The 16,865-nt window shown below is 42.1% G+C and overlaps 1 protein-coding gene across 12 annotated transcripts in view; it reads right to left on the bottom strand.

Moving 5' to 3' along the window:
• Positions 1 to 16,865, bottom strand: part of LOC309860533 (uncharacterized protein) — a gene marked incomplete at its 5' end in the record, with an annotated part of 143,575 nt that overhangs the window by 115,810 nt on the left and 10,900 nt on the right. For 2 of the 12 annotated variants that reach the window (XR_014309421.1, XR_014309423.1), the window contains one exon: positions 475 to 667. The exons of 6 other annotated variants lie outside the window; for them this stretch is intronic. Coding sequence is in view for 1 of the 6 variants with exons in the window: in XM_082722766.1 (XP_082578892.1) it covers positions 14,694 to 14,740 (47 nt within the window). Of the gene's footprint in view, positions 1 to 474; positions 668 to 11,253; positions 14,741 to 16,865 lie in introns of those variants that run through there. 4 more of the 12 variants (XR_014309424.1, XM_082722766.1, XR_014309426.1 and 1 more) reach the window with 3 other exon arrangements.

Raw genomic sequence — 16,865 nt, 5'->3', positions numbered from 1 at the left:
GCATACTCACCGACAAAGATCCTTATTGTTGATAAGCTGACCGAAACCTTTTTATATGCATTTAACCAAAGTGAATTTGCTTTCTCTAATCCCTGGAAGGAAGAAGAGAATCACTATTTATTAAATTCTCAAGTATGCCAGGTGCCTTACAAACTCTCTCATTTTAAATCCTGTTGACTACCCAGTGAGGTCAGCATTACCAGTTCTCTTTTATAGAGATAAAGAAAATAAGGTTCAGAGAGGGGAGATAAGTTTTCCAAGGTCACACAGTAAGCCAGTGGTGGAGCCAGGTTTCAAGCCCAAGTGTGCAGGGCTCTGGGACCCTCACTCTTGCTCTCTATACTAGGTTAAGGGCTATTTTCTTCTTTCTGTCCATTGTTAGCCTATTCCAATTCTCTAGCTTCCTGTCCTAAAGGGTGGTTTTAGCAAGGACAGCATCTTCCCCCACACTCTCCGTATTCCTAATGACAGAGCAGTTGCCCCTGACTGAGAGAATTTCGGAGCAAGTGCAACCTTGAAGAACTTTTGTAACCAGAAGAAAGGATAAATGATAGCCTGTCTTCTGATAACCCAATCTTGTATTTTTCTAGCTCTCCTCATGCTCCTTCTTGATAATATGGGGACATTTCTGTTCCAGCTTAGGTCATAAAGGTTAGAAGCTTGGGCTCTGGAATAAGATAGAGACAAGTTAAAATGTACGGTATGGCTTTGTGTAAGGGACTTCAGTTTGTAACATGACGGTGATCGTGGGATTTTGTGAGCGGTGCACGAAATAACGCAAGCCAGGAGCTTCGAGCGGCAACTGGCACACAGAAGGGGCCTTGGTAAGTGTTTCTCCTCCTCATCCTCAGTGTCCTCCTCCTCCTTCTCCTCTTCATGCTGCCTTCCCCTGGGGATGTGAGGCATGGCAGGGGTGCAGAAGTGCTCCTCTGCCACGATGACTCAGTCTGGTCTGCCAGCTCTCAGACATCAGCAGGCTCTCAGGGGCTGATAGGGAAGTGGAGTAGGACACAAGGGGGAATGCAACCGAGGCAAGTCCTCTTGCTTCGCCTTTCCTCTGGCTCCCTGGTAACATGATTAAGAACTGGGGCTGGAGGTCGGGGGACTGTGGGGATCAGAACAGAAAGAGCTACCAAGATTGGAACTTAATGTGAGATACAACTGTATAAGCACAATGGAAATAATGTGGGTGTGGGATTTAACCAAGTACGCTCCAACTTGCCTTCATTGCTGTTGAGCATTTCTACCTTTGGGCACATTAGTTCTTCTCCGTGAGTCTCCATCTCTCCATCCTAATGTTTGTCCAGCTGCTTCATATGCAGGCACCTGGCTGATCTCTCTTTTCATATACACGAGGGCTCACATTCACATGTTACTGATATCGTAATCTGTCTTATGCCACTGCCTAGTGAGTATCTCTTGGGCAATATATTGTGCAGTGGTGAATAAGGCGAGCAAGCTCCTTGCCCTTATGTAGCTTGAATTCCGGGGGGTGATTTCAGGCATAAGTGAGTTATGTCTAGCATACCGCGTTACTTTAGTAAATGTCAGTTCTCTCCTCCTTGGCCATCATTCACCTCAGGAGTTCCACTATCAAGCTGAGCACGTAAAACTGACAGTTTTTGGATGGAAAGTGGCAAAGGAGCAGCCATTGCGTATGGTCTAACAGCATGGAAGGGAGAAGGCCTGCCTTGATTTAAAGCAGTCATAGTAGCAACAACCTCCCTGCTGATGCTTGAATGACGCTATTTTCCTGGACTTCCCGGGTAGACAATTCTACTCCTGGTTCTAAAAGCAAGGCATCAAAACAAACTGTTGAAGGCTCACTGAGGTAGAAAACCAGAGCCTAACAGCAGTGTCCCACACTAGGAGCCAACAGATGGGAACAAGGGAATGGCAGGGGAAACAGCAAACAGAGGCAGGTTGGCTGGCCCGATGCCCACCTGGACAGACTGACAGACCAGCCAGTCTTAACCCAGAGCAGGGGAAGGCTGCCGGCCTTGCTCCCTGAAGCCAATCTAACCAGGAGACAAGCACTCCAGAAAAAACAGTATCGCGTTGAATCCAGGCAAGGTATTGTCAAGGGGGATGCCCAGAAAAATGTACTCTGCCCCACAGTAATGTTCCTTCTGCAAAAACTGGGCAGCTCAAAGAATTTGACTCTTTTTTTTTTTTTAATTTTATTTATTTGACAGAGAGACAGCAAGAGAGGGGAACACAAGCAGGGGAGTGGGAGAGGGAGTGGGAGCAGGGAGCCCAATGTGAGGCTAATCCCAGGATCCTAGGATCATGACCTGAGCCAAAGGCAGATGCTTAATGACTAAGCCACTCAGGCGCCCCAGAATTTGACTCTTTTAACATCTAAATGCATTTGATTATCACAAGCACTTAATGATCAAATCTCATTAATAGTGCTCTCGAGGACAATTATCTATTATGGATGTATTGCTTTACCCTTTTTAGTTAGGATGATAATGCCCAGTGTAAATAAAGGCTTCTTTGCTAATTTCAATTGTGTACAATGAATAGCCTTTTATTCTTTTCCTTTTTCCCCCTTTTCCCCTAGGGTTCTTTGGACTGAATTTACTCTGGTTCCTGAAGTGTGGAAAAAGTAAACAAGGTTTTGTTTGGATTCTACCCTTCAATTTCTCTGTACTAAAACACACTAAAGTACCAGAAAGTTATCCCAATAAACATAATTGTCCTGTGGTATGAGAATAGCTTCAGAAAATGTTATAGAGCAAAAGAATCCAGAGCTTTCTATAATTAAAGAGTTGGGTGAGGGGATATTTGGCCTATTTCCAATTGCTTTGTATTGCCACAGAAATGCAAACAATTTAAAAATCCATGTTAAATTTTAGCTACCTGGATATTCAGGTCATTACAAAAGGGATCCCACATGGTAGGTTAAATATTTCACATGATTACATCAAATCATCTGAATACAAGAACTTAAAGTAATCCATATAAAATTTCTGAAAGAGGACATGAAACAAAGGACGCACACACACACACACACACACACACACAAGGAAATAAAAATCATCAAAATAAGTGACTTTAGTCTTTCCTTGTGGCCCCTCGTGATCTTAGTCTAGTGAGTGAGAATTGATTTATCTCTGGGGAATGTGCTACTGGTCCCCAGGGTACAGATGTCCCTCACCTGACACAGTCAGCTCGTCTCTGGAGAAACCCCTGGCCGAGAGCAGTCAGGAATGGATGCCACGCCTCACTTATGAGAACAAGAACATCTCCCTGGCCTGTTCTGAATGCTCTTCTGAGGCTAAAAATAGGGCAAGGCTTCTTCAAGGGTTTGAAGTTCTAGAGTGGAAAATAACGTGTAACAAAAAAGCCAACAGTTAGGTGGTTAAGGTTATGAGTGATTATTGTATTTTCTTTCCACAGTGATCATTGAAATGAATTATTTTACTTTTGTAGAAAAAAATTAGGATTAAAAAAATAAGGGATCCTATAGGGACGTCTGGGTGGCTCAGTCGGCTAAGTGTCGGGCTCTTGGTTTGGGCTCAGGTCATGATCTTAGGATCATGGGATAGAGCCCTGTGTGGAGCTCTGCACACAGCGAGCAGTGTGCTGGAGATTCTCCCCCTCCCTCGGACCCTTCCCCACTTAAGACCTCGACCTCTCTCTCTCTCTCTCGGTAAAATAAATAAATAAATCTTTAAATATCTATAATATATATGTTTATATAATATATACGTTTATATAATATGTTTATATATCTACAATATATATGTTTATATGCGTTTATATATGTTTATATAAATATACATATTATATATTTATTATATATACGTGTGTGTGTATGTGTGTGTATATATATATGGAATGTAGGTAACTTTTAAAACTACCATCTTGGGGTGTCTGGGTGGCTCAGTTGCTTAAGCATCTGCCTTCGGCTCAGATCACAATCCCAGGGTCCTGGGATCGAGCCCTGCATAGGGTTCCCTGCTCAGCAGAGAGCCTTTTTCTCTCTCTCCCTCTGCCTGCCACTCTGCTTATTTGTGCTCTCTCTCTATCTCTCTGTCAAATAAATACATAAAATATTTTTTTAAAACCTCTACTATCTTAATTGGTCCATTCAAGGGGTTTTATATAATGGTTGGTTCTCACCTCAATTGCCATTTATATAGAGACTTGCTTAATGTAGGGCAAACCCTAATGGTACTCCACAAATCTATAAAATCTTTCTTCTATTTACCATTATCAAAAAACAGATTTTTTTCAGGGCGCCTGGGTGGCTCAGTGGGTTAAGCCTCTGCCTTCAGTTCAGGAGATGATCTCAGGGTCCTGGGATCAAGCCCTGCATCCGGCTCTCTGCTCAGCAGGGAGCCTGCTTCCCCCTCCCCCCACCCCTCTCTGCCTACTTATGATCTCTCTCTCTGCCAAATAAATAAATAAAATCTTTTTTTAAAAAATGGATTTTTCCTGTTTTTTAAGTCTCTTCTATCCACAAGATCCTTGAAAATTATCTCTATTATATTTCTAACAAACATCAAAAATATATGGAGGGTGAATAATATGTAAATAAACCTTTAAAAACCTATTGATTATAAGAATATAAGCCCACAAAAATTTTAGAAACTATAAAATAGTACCTAAGAAAAATTACCCATAAAGGTAACAACTGGAATCAACTCTTATCAGTATTTCTGTGTAACAGGCAGGAAGCCCATCGCAGCGGGGGGGGGGGGGGGGCTCCTTTCCAAAATACTCTGACCCCCTCAGTTAAGGGGCAAGGATGCCAGAGCTCTGTTGTTTCTGTCACCAGACCTGTTTCTACCCCTTGTAATGGAAGTAATTTACTTGAACATTAGGGAAATATGAGTGAGAAAACAAAGAGAGTCTCTATGCAAACTAGATCGAATGTTTTGGAAAGACTCCACGGAGGAATGATTTTTTTTTTTTTTTTTTTTTAAAGAGAGAGTAACAGGGTGGGGGTGTAGAGGGGGAGAGAATCTTAAGCAAGCTCCATGCCCAGCATGGGACTCAATGTCAGAACCCCGAGATCATGATCTGAGCCAAAATCAAGAGTCAGACGCTTTACTGACTGAGTCACCCAGGCACCCTGAGGCAAGCCATTTTTTTAAATAAAAGGGATTCTGCACTCAAGTTGCCTGGATGGGGTCTGATTTCAAATTGAGATGGAGCTCTTCTCAGGCACTGTATTCCATGTTCTAGAACAGCCGTGGACAAGCCGGGCACACCGTGGCTGCGCCAACCACAAGCATCACTGTATACCGTGGGCCAGTCACTTTGGTCCAATACTCCAGGATCTGGAAATTAATACTGTGTGGACTTCGGCTTCCCAACCTTTGAGATAAAATCACCTGGCTGGAAAACTCCAAATCCAGAAGACTGGAGAGGCTCTCAAGGGCATCTTCTAGTTCCATACACTTTTGAGGATTTACTCCCCATCCTTCAGTTGAATAACAGTTTATTTATTTATGTATTTATTTATTTTCATATACCACAACCATGTGGGATTTATTCTAGGTATGCAAGGTTAATTAAACATTCAAAAGGCAATTAACAATCAACCCATCATACCAACAGGCTAAAGAAGAGAAATCATATGATCGTATCAATAGATGCAGAAAAAGAATTTGACAAAATCCAACACCCTGAATAACAATTTAAGTTAACTAAAGCTTTAACTGAATACCAGCTCAAGTTTCCCCCCAGCTGCCCCAGGGAAAGGAATCCCATCTTCCCCTCATTGCTTTTCTTTTTGGTTTTCATGATTTAGAAGGTGCTCCAAAATGCTTAGGGATGAGTCAAACTCAACCAAAGCTGTATTGGTCCAGACTCCTATCCAAATCTACTCTATTTAAGAATATTGGGTGATAGGAAGCACAGTCAGCTGACATTCCTGGATGGAGTCCCTGCTAGGTACCAAGGCAAGAAGAGGCCTCCCAGAGACTTTTTGTCAAACAAAATGAAGGGCCTGGACAACAGCCAGCTATTTTTCCATTTGCACCTCACAAGAGGCCCTGATGGTCCAAAAGGCTCTTGAAGTGACCTCAGTTGGCTTTGTCTATTGGGACTGTATTCCTCTTCCCAGTATTGCTGTGGGGGCCTTTACCCTAGTCCCCGTAGAGCCATTTGGTGGGTCCATAAGTCATGGGGCTGGGGTGAGCAGGCAGGAGGCCTTTTGGCCAGAACTATGCCAATTATATGTCTTCTCTCTGGGATCTGAATCTTGAGCTAAGGGTCAGAAAATGGCGCTCCAACATCTTGAGGAGACCATCAATTCATGCCTGCTGACTCAGAACCTGAGGGTAGCCCTGTTCCTGTCCCTCCTTTGCTTGAATATTCAGATTTCTCCTTAATGCTCTTAGTTATCCCTATGTTTCCACTGAAATCAGTTTCCAGCTGAAGTATCCAGAACTAATTTCTTCTGATTGAATCTTGAGGGATATAACTCATTCACTATGTGTGTGTGTGTGTGTGTGTGTGTGTGTGTGCGTGCGTGCGCAAGCATGTGTGCATGTATGTGTGTATACTATATGTACTCATATGGGTGTGTTTTGCCCTGGAAGCAAGGTCTGCACATTTTTACAGTCAATCGTATAACGAATACACATCTGGTTTACTACATGTATTCCTTTAACACCTAGGCCACCGAGCTAGGCACAGAAAGTAGAAAAGGGAGTAAGATTCAATATTTTGCTACAAAGATGTGTGTGTGTGTGTGTGTGTGTGTGTGTGTGTGTGTGTTTTGCTAGAAGAATCCCATAAACTCACCATACCGTGTTTTTAAAGACACCTATTGGGTTATGAGCCTAGTCCTTCTAAATCAGTGGTGGTGTGGGGGGGTTGGTGTAGGGAGTGGCAGCTATTTCTCCTGCATGATCCTGCCTGCCATAGGGGGAACACCTGATCTAATCTAGACCAATCATATTTTTCTCCTAGACACTTAGAATGGGGAAGAGGCAAGAGGGGTGGGAGGGAAGGAGAGAAACAGAGAGAAGGGCTGAGAGAAAGGTTAGGAGAGTGAGTTAGCAGGTTTCTTTCATGTGGGTCAACCAACAAAACTTGAGTGGAGTGGAAGCCATCTTCTGTCATTGAATGGATAAGTAGCAAAGAAAGTTTGCCAAGAAAGAAGAATGGTGGGACCATCAGAGAGAAACCAAGACGAGACGCATTGAGAGGGTGCTCTGGGCTCTGTGACCACAAGCTGTGGGCCACAGCTCCTTTCTGAGACCTACCTGCACATCTGTCTTTGGATTCTGAGAGACCCCTGAATCCTAATATTGTATTCCCACTGGCATAACCAGTTCAAATACTTGCAACTCAGCGTCCAAACTAATACAAGCATGAATTCCAAGGGCTGTGGGACCCCAACCTGTAGAATGACATTCTCTAGGGGTGAGAAGAGACTCTACAAGGCTGCCTGTATGTAGTAGGTACGTAGTAGGTGGTAGCAATTCATTCCTCTCTCATTAGAACCACAGAACATTCAAATTTCCTTACATCCTTGAATGTTACCGTACCCGTTGTATTTCTCGTTGTGCCACTCGACTGAATCCTCTGAGATTAGTTGAATTCTGTTTCATAATGGAAAACAACTATGTGCAAATGTAGGTTCCTGTTTTAATATTTAGAGTAACTACTCCCAAGATACTTATAAAATTAGATATTCTGATATTGATATATCATGCTTTCGTTGTCGTGTTTTACTAGAGTTCAATAGCCGCCATTTCTATGTGCCACAAACATAGAACATAGTCCCACTGCAGATTAAGATTTGAAGCAAGTCTGCCATTCACACTGCCCTTCTACAAGGACACCATCAGAGGTCAGACAATGGATTTTACCAATGTAGGCTGATATGCACATGTAAAACCAAATCCTTTCCTGTGATAGTTGTCATGACCAAGAATTTCTTGATCCCATCTAAATTTTCAATGACATCATTAATAGAGCTACTTAAGAGGGTACTGTTCATACCTGTACACATATCTGAACACACTACTGATGATTTTATTTTTTTTAAGATTTTATTTATTTACTTGACAGAGAGAACACAGCAGGGGGAGCAGCAGGCAGAGGGATAGAGAGAAGCAGGTTCCCTGTAGAGTAAGGAGCAGAATGTGGGGCTCTATCATAGGGTCCTGGGATCATGACCCAAGCCAAAGGCAGACACTTAACCAATTGAGCCACCTGGGTGTCCCTGGCCTTCATATTAATTAATTAATTAAAAATATTTTATTTATTATTTATTTGACAGAGAGAGAGAGAGACAGCAAGAAAGGGAACACAAGCAGGAGAAGTGAGAGAGGGAGAAGCGGGCTTCCTGCTGAGCAAGGAGCCCAGTGTGGGACTTGAACCCTCAACCCTGGGATCAGGACCTGAGCTGAAGGCAGATGCTTAACGACTGAGCCACCCAGGTGCCCCTAGCCTCCATCTTTAATCTTTATTTTGGTTCTCTCCTTGTTTAGAACCTAGGTGGGGAAAAAAAAAAGTGCAATTTTCTGGGGGCAACCCCAACAAAACATTCCTCTCATTTTTCCAGTCTTGTTTTGCACATGCTGAGTTCCAGTTTTTCTCAGTTGCTGGCTAGGTCAGATATATTTTGCAGCATTCAATCAATACTTTCATAAACTCCCATCTGTGAAGGGTTTACACCTCCTGACGTCAAATTCGTAACTGCATTCTGCAGCAACTTCTTTGGCTTTCTTCACACGTTGCAACAAGCTCTTGAAATGTGTATCCTCTTTTTCGGTTTGGCAATATTTTCACCCTGTATGGTCTCATTTATCCTAGTTCTAGTTATGGGTTTTTATGACAATTACTAATTTGTGTTCTTTAGGTAGTCATTCTAGGTAGATAAAAAGCACAACAATATACATTTCTTGTCAGAATCCTGCCTAATTCCCCCAGGGCTGCTAGTTTGCCTATTATCAGAGGCAACAAGGAGCTCGCAACGTGGGGAGCGCCTGGATGGCTCAGTCAGTTAAGCGTTTGCCTTGGGCTTAGGTTCTGATCCCAAGTTGTCTTGGATCAAGCCCCAAGTTGGGTTCTCCGCTGCATGAGAAGTCTGCTTCTCCCTCTGCCCCTTCCCTTCCCTCTGCTCGTGCTCTCTCTCTCTCTCCCTTTATGCACACTGCTTATCAAATAAATAAATAAAATCTTGGGGGAAAAAAAAAAAAGCAAACATAAAAACAGAAGTTCCTGGGCACCTGGGTGGCTCAGTGGGTTAAGCCGCTGCCTTCAGCTTGGGTCATGATCTCAGGGTGCTGGGATCGAGTCCCACGTTGGGCTCTCTGCTCAGCAGGGGGCCTGCTTCCCTTCCTCTCTATCTGCCTGCCTCTGTCTACTTGTGTTCTCTGTCTGTCAAATAAATAAATAAAATCTTTAACAACAACAAAAAAACAAAAACAAACAAACAAACAAAAAAAACCAGAAGTTCCTAACGTGGTTGGACACAGAAGGCGATCTATACCATGAAATTTGTGAGGTCAGGTTTGGGGCCCCTCATTGGGACAGGGTGTCTTCCTTTCACAGGCCTGAGATGCCTAGAGCAGGGAACAAGTGGGTAGGGATGGTGGGCTGAACCTGGCTAAGGACGCATTTTGCATTTTGCCCCCAGGGCAACAGAGGCCCTGGGTGACTCACCAATGCTATCTCCCAAATTCCAGGCTGGCAAATTCCACTCTTAGACTTTCCCTCTCTTAGCTTTTCTTTCCCTCCCAATCTGCCCATTCTCCCTGTGTCTATTTTTTAAACTAGAGAAATTTAGTCTCAGTTCAGATTCTGTAGACTGACTGGTGGATATTTGGTGAATTCCTACCAACTGGGGGACACAGCTAACAGTTGAAACAAGCTGAAACAAAAAAGAGTGAATTAGAAAGGGAAAGTGTTTAGAGTAAAATATATCAGCCTGGGGGAAAAAAAAGGATTTCAATTATTGTGGAGAAAATCTAATCATTACATAATCCAGAGTAAAAGCTACTTTTTAGAAGAGACATGTAGAATGCTCTAAGCTCCCTGTAAAATTGATTTGAGAGGCGCCTGGGTGGCTCAGTGGGTACAGCATCTGTCTTCGGCTCAGGTCATGATCTCCTGGTCCTGGGATTGAGCTTCTCCCCCTCCCCCTACTTGTGCTCGCTCTCTCTCTCTCTCTCTCCTTCTCTTTTTAAATAAATAAATTAAATCTTAAAAAAAAAAAACCTGTTCGATTTTCTGAGAAGACCTATGCACACCTACTTATTATGCAGTGTGCTCACACATGTATAAAATTTTACAAGCCTTTGTTTTAATAAATCATTAAAAATAAGTTTTTAAATCTATTTTTTAATTTTGTTGATTATTTGAATATCAAAATTTGGAATTGCTTATTCAAGTTTATTGGCTCATTTCCCATTGGATTGTCTTTGTCTTATGGATTTACACAAATCTTTCTTTTTTTCTTTCCCTCTTTCCTTTCTCTCTCTCTCTCTCTCTCTCTCTTTTTTTTTTTTTTCCTTTTGGTCTACTCCAAGGTCATGAAGGTGTTTTTCTGTGTGATCCTCTAGAAGGCTTACTGTTTTACTTTTAACATTTAAAAGTACAATCCACCTGGAATTAACTTGTTTTGTGTGAAGAGGTCAAGTTCCTTCCTTAATTTAGAAATCCTATTGGCCCAGTTTCATTTATTGAAAAGACCATCCTGTTCCTACTATACTGCATAGAGCTTTGTCATAAATGAAGAAGTCTTCTGTCCACTCGTTTTTCCAGTTTGTTTGTTTTTCCCTAAGCTTTAAAAATTACCCATATGTGGAAGGCAGCATCTCAGATGCCCCAACGATCTCGGCCTCCTCACATTCATATCCTGGTTTCGTTCTCTCCCACACTACATCAAGATCGGTTTGTGGACCAACAGAATGCAGCAGAAGGAATGGCATGCCATTTCCGAAATGAGGTTATAAAAGATGCCGATGTTTCAGTCTCCTTCTCTCTATCTCTTGTTCAAGAGAAACCAGATGTCATTCACTGATGATATTCAGACATCCTTGTGGAGAGATTCACATGGCAAGTAACTGAGCCCTCCATCCAACAGACCATGGCACAGCCATGTGAAAGAATTTGGGAAAGGGATCCTCTAGCGTTTGGATGACTGCAGACTTAGCAAATGGCTTGACCACAACCACATGGAAAACCTGCAGTCAGAACCACCCAGCAGACCTGTTCATGGATTCCAAACTTTCAGAAACAGGGTGAGATAATGTGGGGGTTTTAAAATTAATTAATTAATTAATTTTTAATTAATGTTCTAATTTTTTAATAAACATATAATGTATTTTTATCCCCAGGGGTACAGGCCTGTGAATCGCCAAATAATATGGTTTTTTGGGGGGCTGCTATATTTTGACAGTTTGTTACACAGCAATAGATAACGAATATACCATTGTTTCATTTAAAAATGCCTACGTATTCAAAAATACAAACAGAACTCCTGAAATTGTACTTTTTATGAGTTGCTTCTGTTGAAATGTCAAAGGCATTTTTAAAGCAGAGAATTGTCTAATAATTAATGCCTGACGCTCCATAAAATTACAGGCAGCTCTGACTTTGAGCACATCATTGCTACAGAAAATGTGTGGCAGCAACTGACAGGATGAGAAAAAAAGCAAGACTAAACCTAAGATGCCAGGATCATTTCTGGGGATTCCTCCTTCTGGACTACTTATGATTCTGGTGGAAGCCTAAGAAGTCTATTTCTTTAAAATCCTTAGAATCAAGAGCAATCACCTTTCTTCTTTCTTCTTTTCTTTCTATTCCTATACTGACAGTCTTTTTAAAAATTAATTCATTTATTTATGTTTAAGTGCTCTTTATGCTTCTATGCCCAGCGTGGGGCTTGAACTCAGAACCCTGAGATCAAGATTTGCAAGTTCTACTGACTAAGCCATCCAGGTGCCCCTACAGTGACAGTCTTGAGGTACTCAAATTAAACTGCTTTAAATACCCATGGAAAATTCCCTGAGTACTTGAGACAATGTACACAGCAGTCTGCCTGGAGCAGAGTCGATGAAGAGGACTGTTAGAAGGTAAGGTTGAGAAAAGTTAAGCTGATGTCCTTTCTTGGTCCACAGAGCTGGGATTAGCAATAAATGATTCTCCATGGTTGACCTTATTTTCCCCAAGTCTTGCGTGTTCATTCTCTTCATCTCTGACTGCAGGGCCTGACCATGAATTTGCCCCTGGAAATTCGTGAGGCTTCTTTGTTTCTGAGGACTTGCCTGGCTTTGGGGAACCTGTTTTCTCTCCCAGTTTCTTTCTGCTCCCTTTTCTTTCTTGGTTTGGGCATCATCTGATACTTTGGGAAAGGAATTCCCAACGGCTGCAAAGCTGGTCCTTAGGTACCTCACCCTTAGATCTATACTCACTGATTCCCAGTAAAGAATTGTATCATTTTCCTTAAAATCATACTTTCACATTGAGTGCCCACCCAATGCATGTGCACACATGTGTGCAGGTGTGCACACACATAACACACACACATAGATTTCCGTAGCTCTCACCAACTCAGGGGCCAAGGAAGCATGGAAACCTCAGCTGGTTCCACAAATTCTGGTTCTTGAAAGCCTTGTTTAAAGCCCACCATACCCACCTCCACCCATCTGCTCCCTTTCCTGCAGCATTTCAGTCAGACAAATATGGAAATTAAGTTCTGGATTTTTTTTTTTTGCTTTTTTAACAAAAGTTTTACTTATAAAGACATTAAATTCACACAACAAGCAGAGAAACAGTACAATGAATTCTCTTAAACTGGATAATTATAAAAGATTTTGCCACATTTGCCTTATCTATTCTTTCCCCCCTTTTGTTGAATTATTATTATTATTATTTTAGATTTTATTTATTTATATGACAAAAAGAGAGATCACAAGTAAGCAGAGAGGCAGGCAGAGAGAGAGGGGGAAGCAGGCTCCCTGCTGAGCAGAGAACCCAAAGCAGGGCGGGGGGGGGGGGGCGTGGAGGATGGGGACTGGATCCCAGGACCCTGAGACCATGACCTGAGCTGAAGGCAGAGGCTTAACCCACTGAGCCACCCAGGTGCCCCTTGTTGAATTATTTTAAAATTTCAGATATCATGTCATTATGTCTCTACCTATTTAACCATACATTTCTGAACTGTTAGTTGTCTAAATCAAGATGCAAACCAGGTCCGCAAATTACATTTAGTCATCTGTCCTTTAAGTCTATTTTAATGCAGATTCCTCCCCTCCCCATCCCACAATATTTTATCATGTCATTGATTTGTTGTAGTAAGTCTGTTTCCTATTGGCTCCCCAATATTCTAGAATTTGTCTATTTGGCTTCTTGGGCTGTCCTTAAATTTGTTTTCCTATCTTCCTTATTTCCTAAGGCTTAATAAATTTGGCTTCATTTTAAGGCAATAACACCTCAAAAGGGATGCCGTAGACTGTGGTACTGCACTTTAGAAGACCTGCAGGGAGGGTTTGGTTGTTTAACTTTTAGTGATGCTAAGGTTGATCAATGAGTTTAGGTGGCGACCACCTAAGAGCTCATTCTAAAGTTTCCCATGAACCATTCGTCATATTAGTTTCATCCATTGATGATCCCAAGTGAGTTCTGATGAGGAATCCTTGCCTTAATAACAGACCTGGCCCACTGGTTACAATTTGCTTACAGCAAACCATTATCCAGTTGCTCCCTGAGAACACAGGTTTGAACTGTACATGTCCATCTTATGCAGATTTTTTGGGATAAATACAGTATAGTACTATAAGTGTATTAATTCTCCTTAATGATTTTCTTTTTTTTTTTTCAAGATTGTTTATTTATTTATTAGACAGAGATCACAAGTAGGCAGAGAGGCAGGCAGAGAGAGGAAGGGAAGCAGGCTCCCTGCTGAGCAGAGAGCCTGATGGGGCTCGATCCCAGGACCCTGGGATCATGACCTGAGCCAAAGGCAGAGGCTTTAACCCACTGAGCCACCCAGGTGCCCCTCTCCTTATGATTTTCTTAATGACATTTTCGTTTATCTAGCTTCATTTATCGTAAGAATATAGTACATAATAAAGGTAACATACAAAATGTGTTTATGTTATTGGGCTTCTGGTCAACAATAGACTAAAAGTAGTTAAGTTTTGTAGGGAGACAAAAGTTATACATGAATTTTTGACTGCAGAGGGGGTCGGCACCCCCCCAATTTGGTGTTGTTCAAGGGTCACTGTACTTCTTTGGCCTGAACCCCCAGAAGATACAGCTTCCATTCATAGTTGTATCTCCATGCTCTAGACAAGTGCTCATAAATATTAATGTGCATATGAATCTCGTTAGGATGTAGATTCAGTTCAGGAGGACAGAGACTCTGTATTCCTCATAAGCCCTCAGGTTATTCCAATATTATTAATCTGTGGCTACATGAAGCAAGGCCCTGGGGCACCTCTAACATCTAATATCCTACAGGAGCTATAGGCCACTTTGAGATTTTCAAGAAATTTCCCGATGATATATGGCAATTGGCCCTAAGGATTAGGGAGAACATCAGAATTGGACAACACTATAGGGCTCTCTTCCTGGCCAATCTGCCCTCTTCTAACATGGAAACTACTACATGAGGACCAGTCATGGCCTCAGAAGCCTTCCTTTACATGGCTTCTTCCTCCAGTGCAAGAGCCCGTGACCATCCCCTTGCTGCTGGGCTGGACCATCTAGACTTAGTCATCTCCTCGTCCTCTCTTCATGCACACCTCTGCGTGAACCCCTGCAAGTGGAGATGGAAGAAGTACAGTGAAAACTATACTATGCTCTGGTTTTCTCCAAAACCTAGGATACTGAGAAGAGCATGGAGCAGAATGTGCCACAGAGACCAACCTACTACCTCCTCAGTACCCGGGAAAAGGTCAGGACTTTCTGCCAGAGCCACCCAGGAAGAACTGAGATCATATGATGCAGGGGATGGAGGGAGCTATATCAAGATCAGGGAAGATAATAAAGGTAAATCATCCCATCAAGCAAATGCTACAGATGCTTGCCCTAAATTTTTTACTGTTTGACTCTCAATGCTCCCAACTGGCTTTTACCTATGCATATGCCTTGGCTTGATATCCTAGATCCATGGCCTAGTTTTAATATCACCTTTTGGCCCACTTACTTAAGTTTCCTCCAAATACCCTTCTGGCATTTTTGCCTCACCTTCGGATTTTCATTCTTGGTCTGTGACTTTGCTCATACTCGTGATTTTGGAGTCCCAAGCCTTGGACGAGGACAGTTTCCTCCAGCCTGTAACTCTGCAGATCTCACATCAGACCATAGTCAACCCGAGTTTCCTTAGCAGAAGACCAGTGGGGCTGGATTCAGGCAATTGAAGTCAGATTGGGGTAGGTCTCGATTCATAGGTAAGATTAGATTAGACTGCCCCATGTGTACTGAGGAATTGCTGGAGGTTTTCAAACAGGGAAGGGACAGTCTCATGATATTAGATTATTTGAATATATTTTTCCAGGTTCAGACATTTTCAAGAGTATATTGAAGCATCAACAGTGAGCATGCCTCATTAAAAATCTCACAGAGAACATTCTGTTCTGCTATAGCCCCAGCCATGGTCTCTGGGTTCTCATTTTGGCATTTTCCCTTGGGTAAATGTCACCTCTTTTCAGTTTATTTATAGTTCATTTAGACCATTAAAGCCATAATCATTCTCCAAATAGGGAGAGATGCTCTGACGATCAGTGGAAAAAGCATTTCTATATGAAAGTGAAAGTGAAGAGAGCAGTGTTACTATGATACCTGACAACAACCCTCTCATTTTCTCCTTGTGTTATTTCAACCTGTGTTACTTCCTTCAAAACCTTGCCTAAAGTATTTTTCTTCTATGAAGTCATTCCTGACTAAATCCACCACATTTTGATACAGGAAGAACTTCTTCATATTCAAGGCTAGGAAGTGGCATGGCACAGGCTTTGGAAAAAGGCAGATCTAGGTTTGAATCTCAGATCTGCTATTCACATTATTCAAAATGAAGGTCAATTAAAAAAAAGATTTTATTTATTTATTTGATAGACAGATAAAGAGACAGAGAGAGCACAACCAGGTAGAGCAGCAGGCAGAGGGAGAGGGAGGGAAAAGCAGGCTTCCCACCAATCAGGAAGCCCGATGGGGGACTCCATCCCAGGACCCTGGAATCACTACCTTAATGGAAGACAGGTGGTTAATGGATTGAGCTACCCAAGTGCCCCTAAAATGAACATCAAATTTACCATCGGTATTATGAAGCTATCAGTACTGTGGTATCTGTTCAGATTTTTTTACATTTTAACCAAAGGCCAATCTCCCATTTCTTTCTTGCTAAGATAACCCTTATTTGTTCAAATGTTGAGTGGAGATTCCTTGATATCGTGCAAGGTGAATACAGCTCCTGAGTTATACTGGTCATGTGACCCAGTACTGGACAGTGAGATATAAGAGGAAGTTTGATGGCAGTTTCTGGGAAAGGCTTTCATGCCTGAAGACAGTGCCCTATCTTCTTCCTGTTTTTAAGTTTGGTAGTGTAAGATATGATACTTTTACTTAAGAGGTAGACAAACCCAAAGACAGTGACCCAGACCTCTAAAGAGTGGAGTTGCCAATTTGATGCCAGCAATTGCTTCCCCTCTTTCATCCTAACTTCTTGTCATGTAAGATAAATTAACCAGTCTTGGGTAAATAGCCCCTGCTACCTGGCTTCTCTTTGACTTGCAGTCGAAAGCATTCTTAACTATTAGCATTAGCTATCTCATAGGGTATCACTGAAGCTAAATGAGGAATCCAGTTTAGCACCTAGAATAGAGAAGGTAGTCCGTATATAATCCTGGAATTAACTTATTTATTCAACAATCCTAACGAAAGTA

This window comes from Mustela nivalis (genome assembly GCF_964662115.1).
Source record: "Mustela nivalis genome assembly, chromosome: 2".
In the NCBI taxonomy this organism is placed as follows: Eukaryota; Metazoa; Chordata; class Mammalia; order Carnivora; family Mustelidae; genus Mustela; species Mustela nivalis.
Note: the sequence above shows the minus strand (reverse complement) of the source record. Positions and strands in the feature narration are given on the sequence as shown.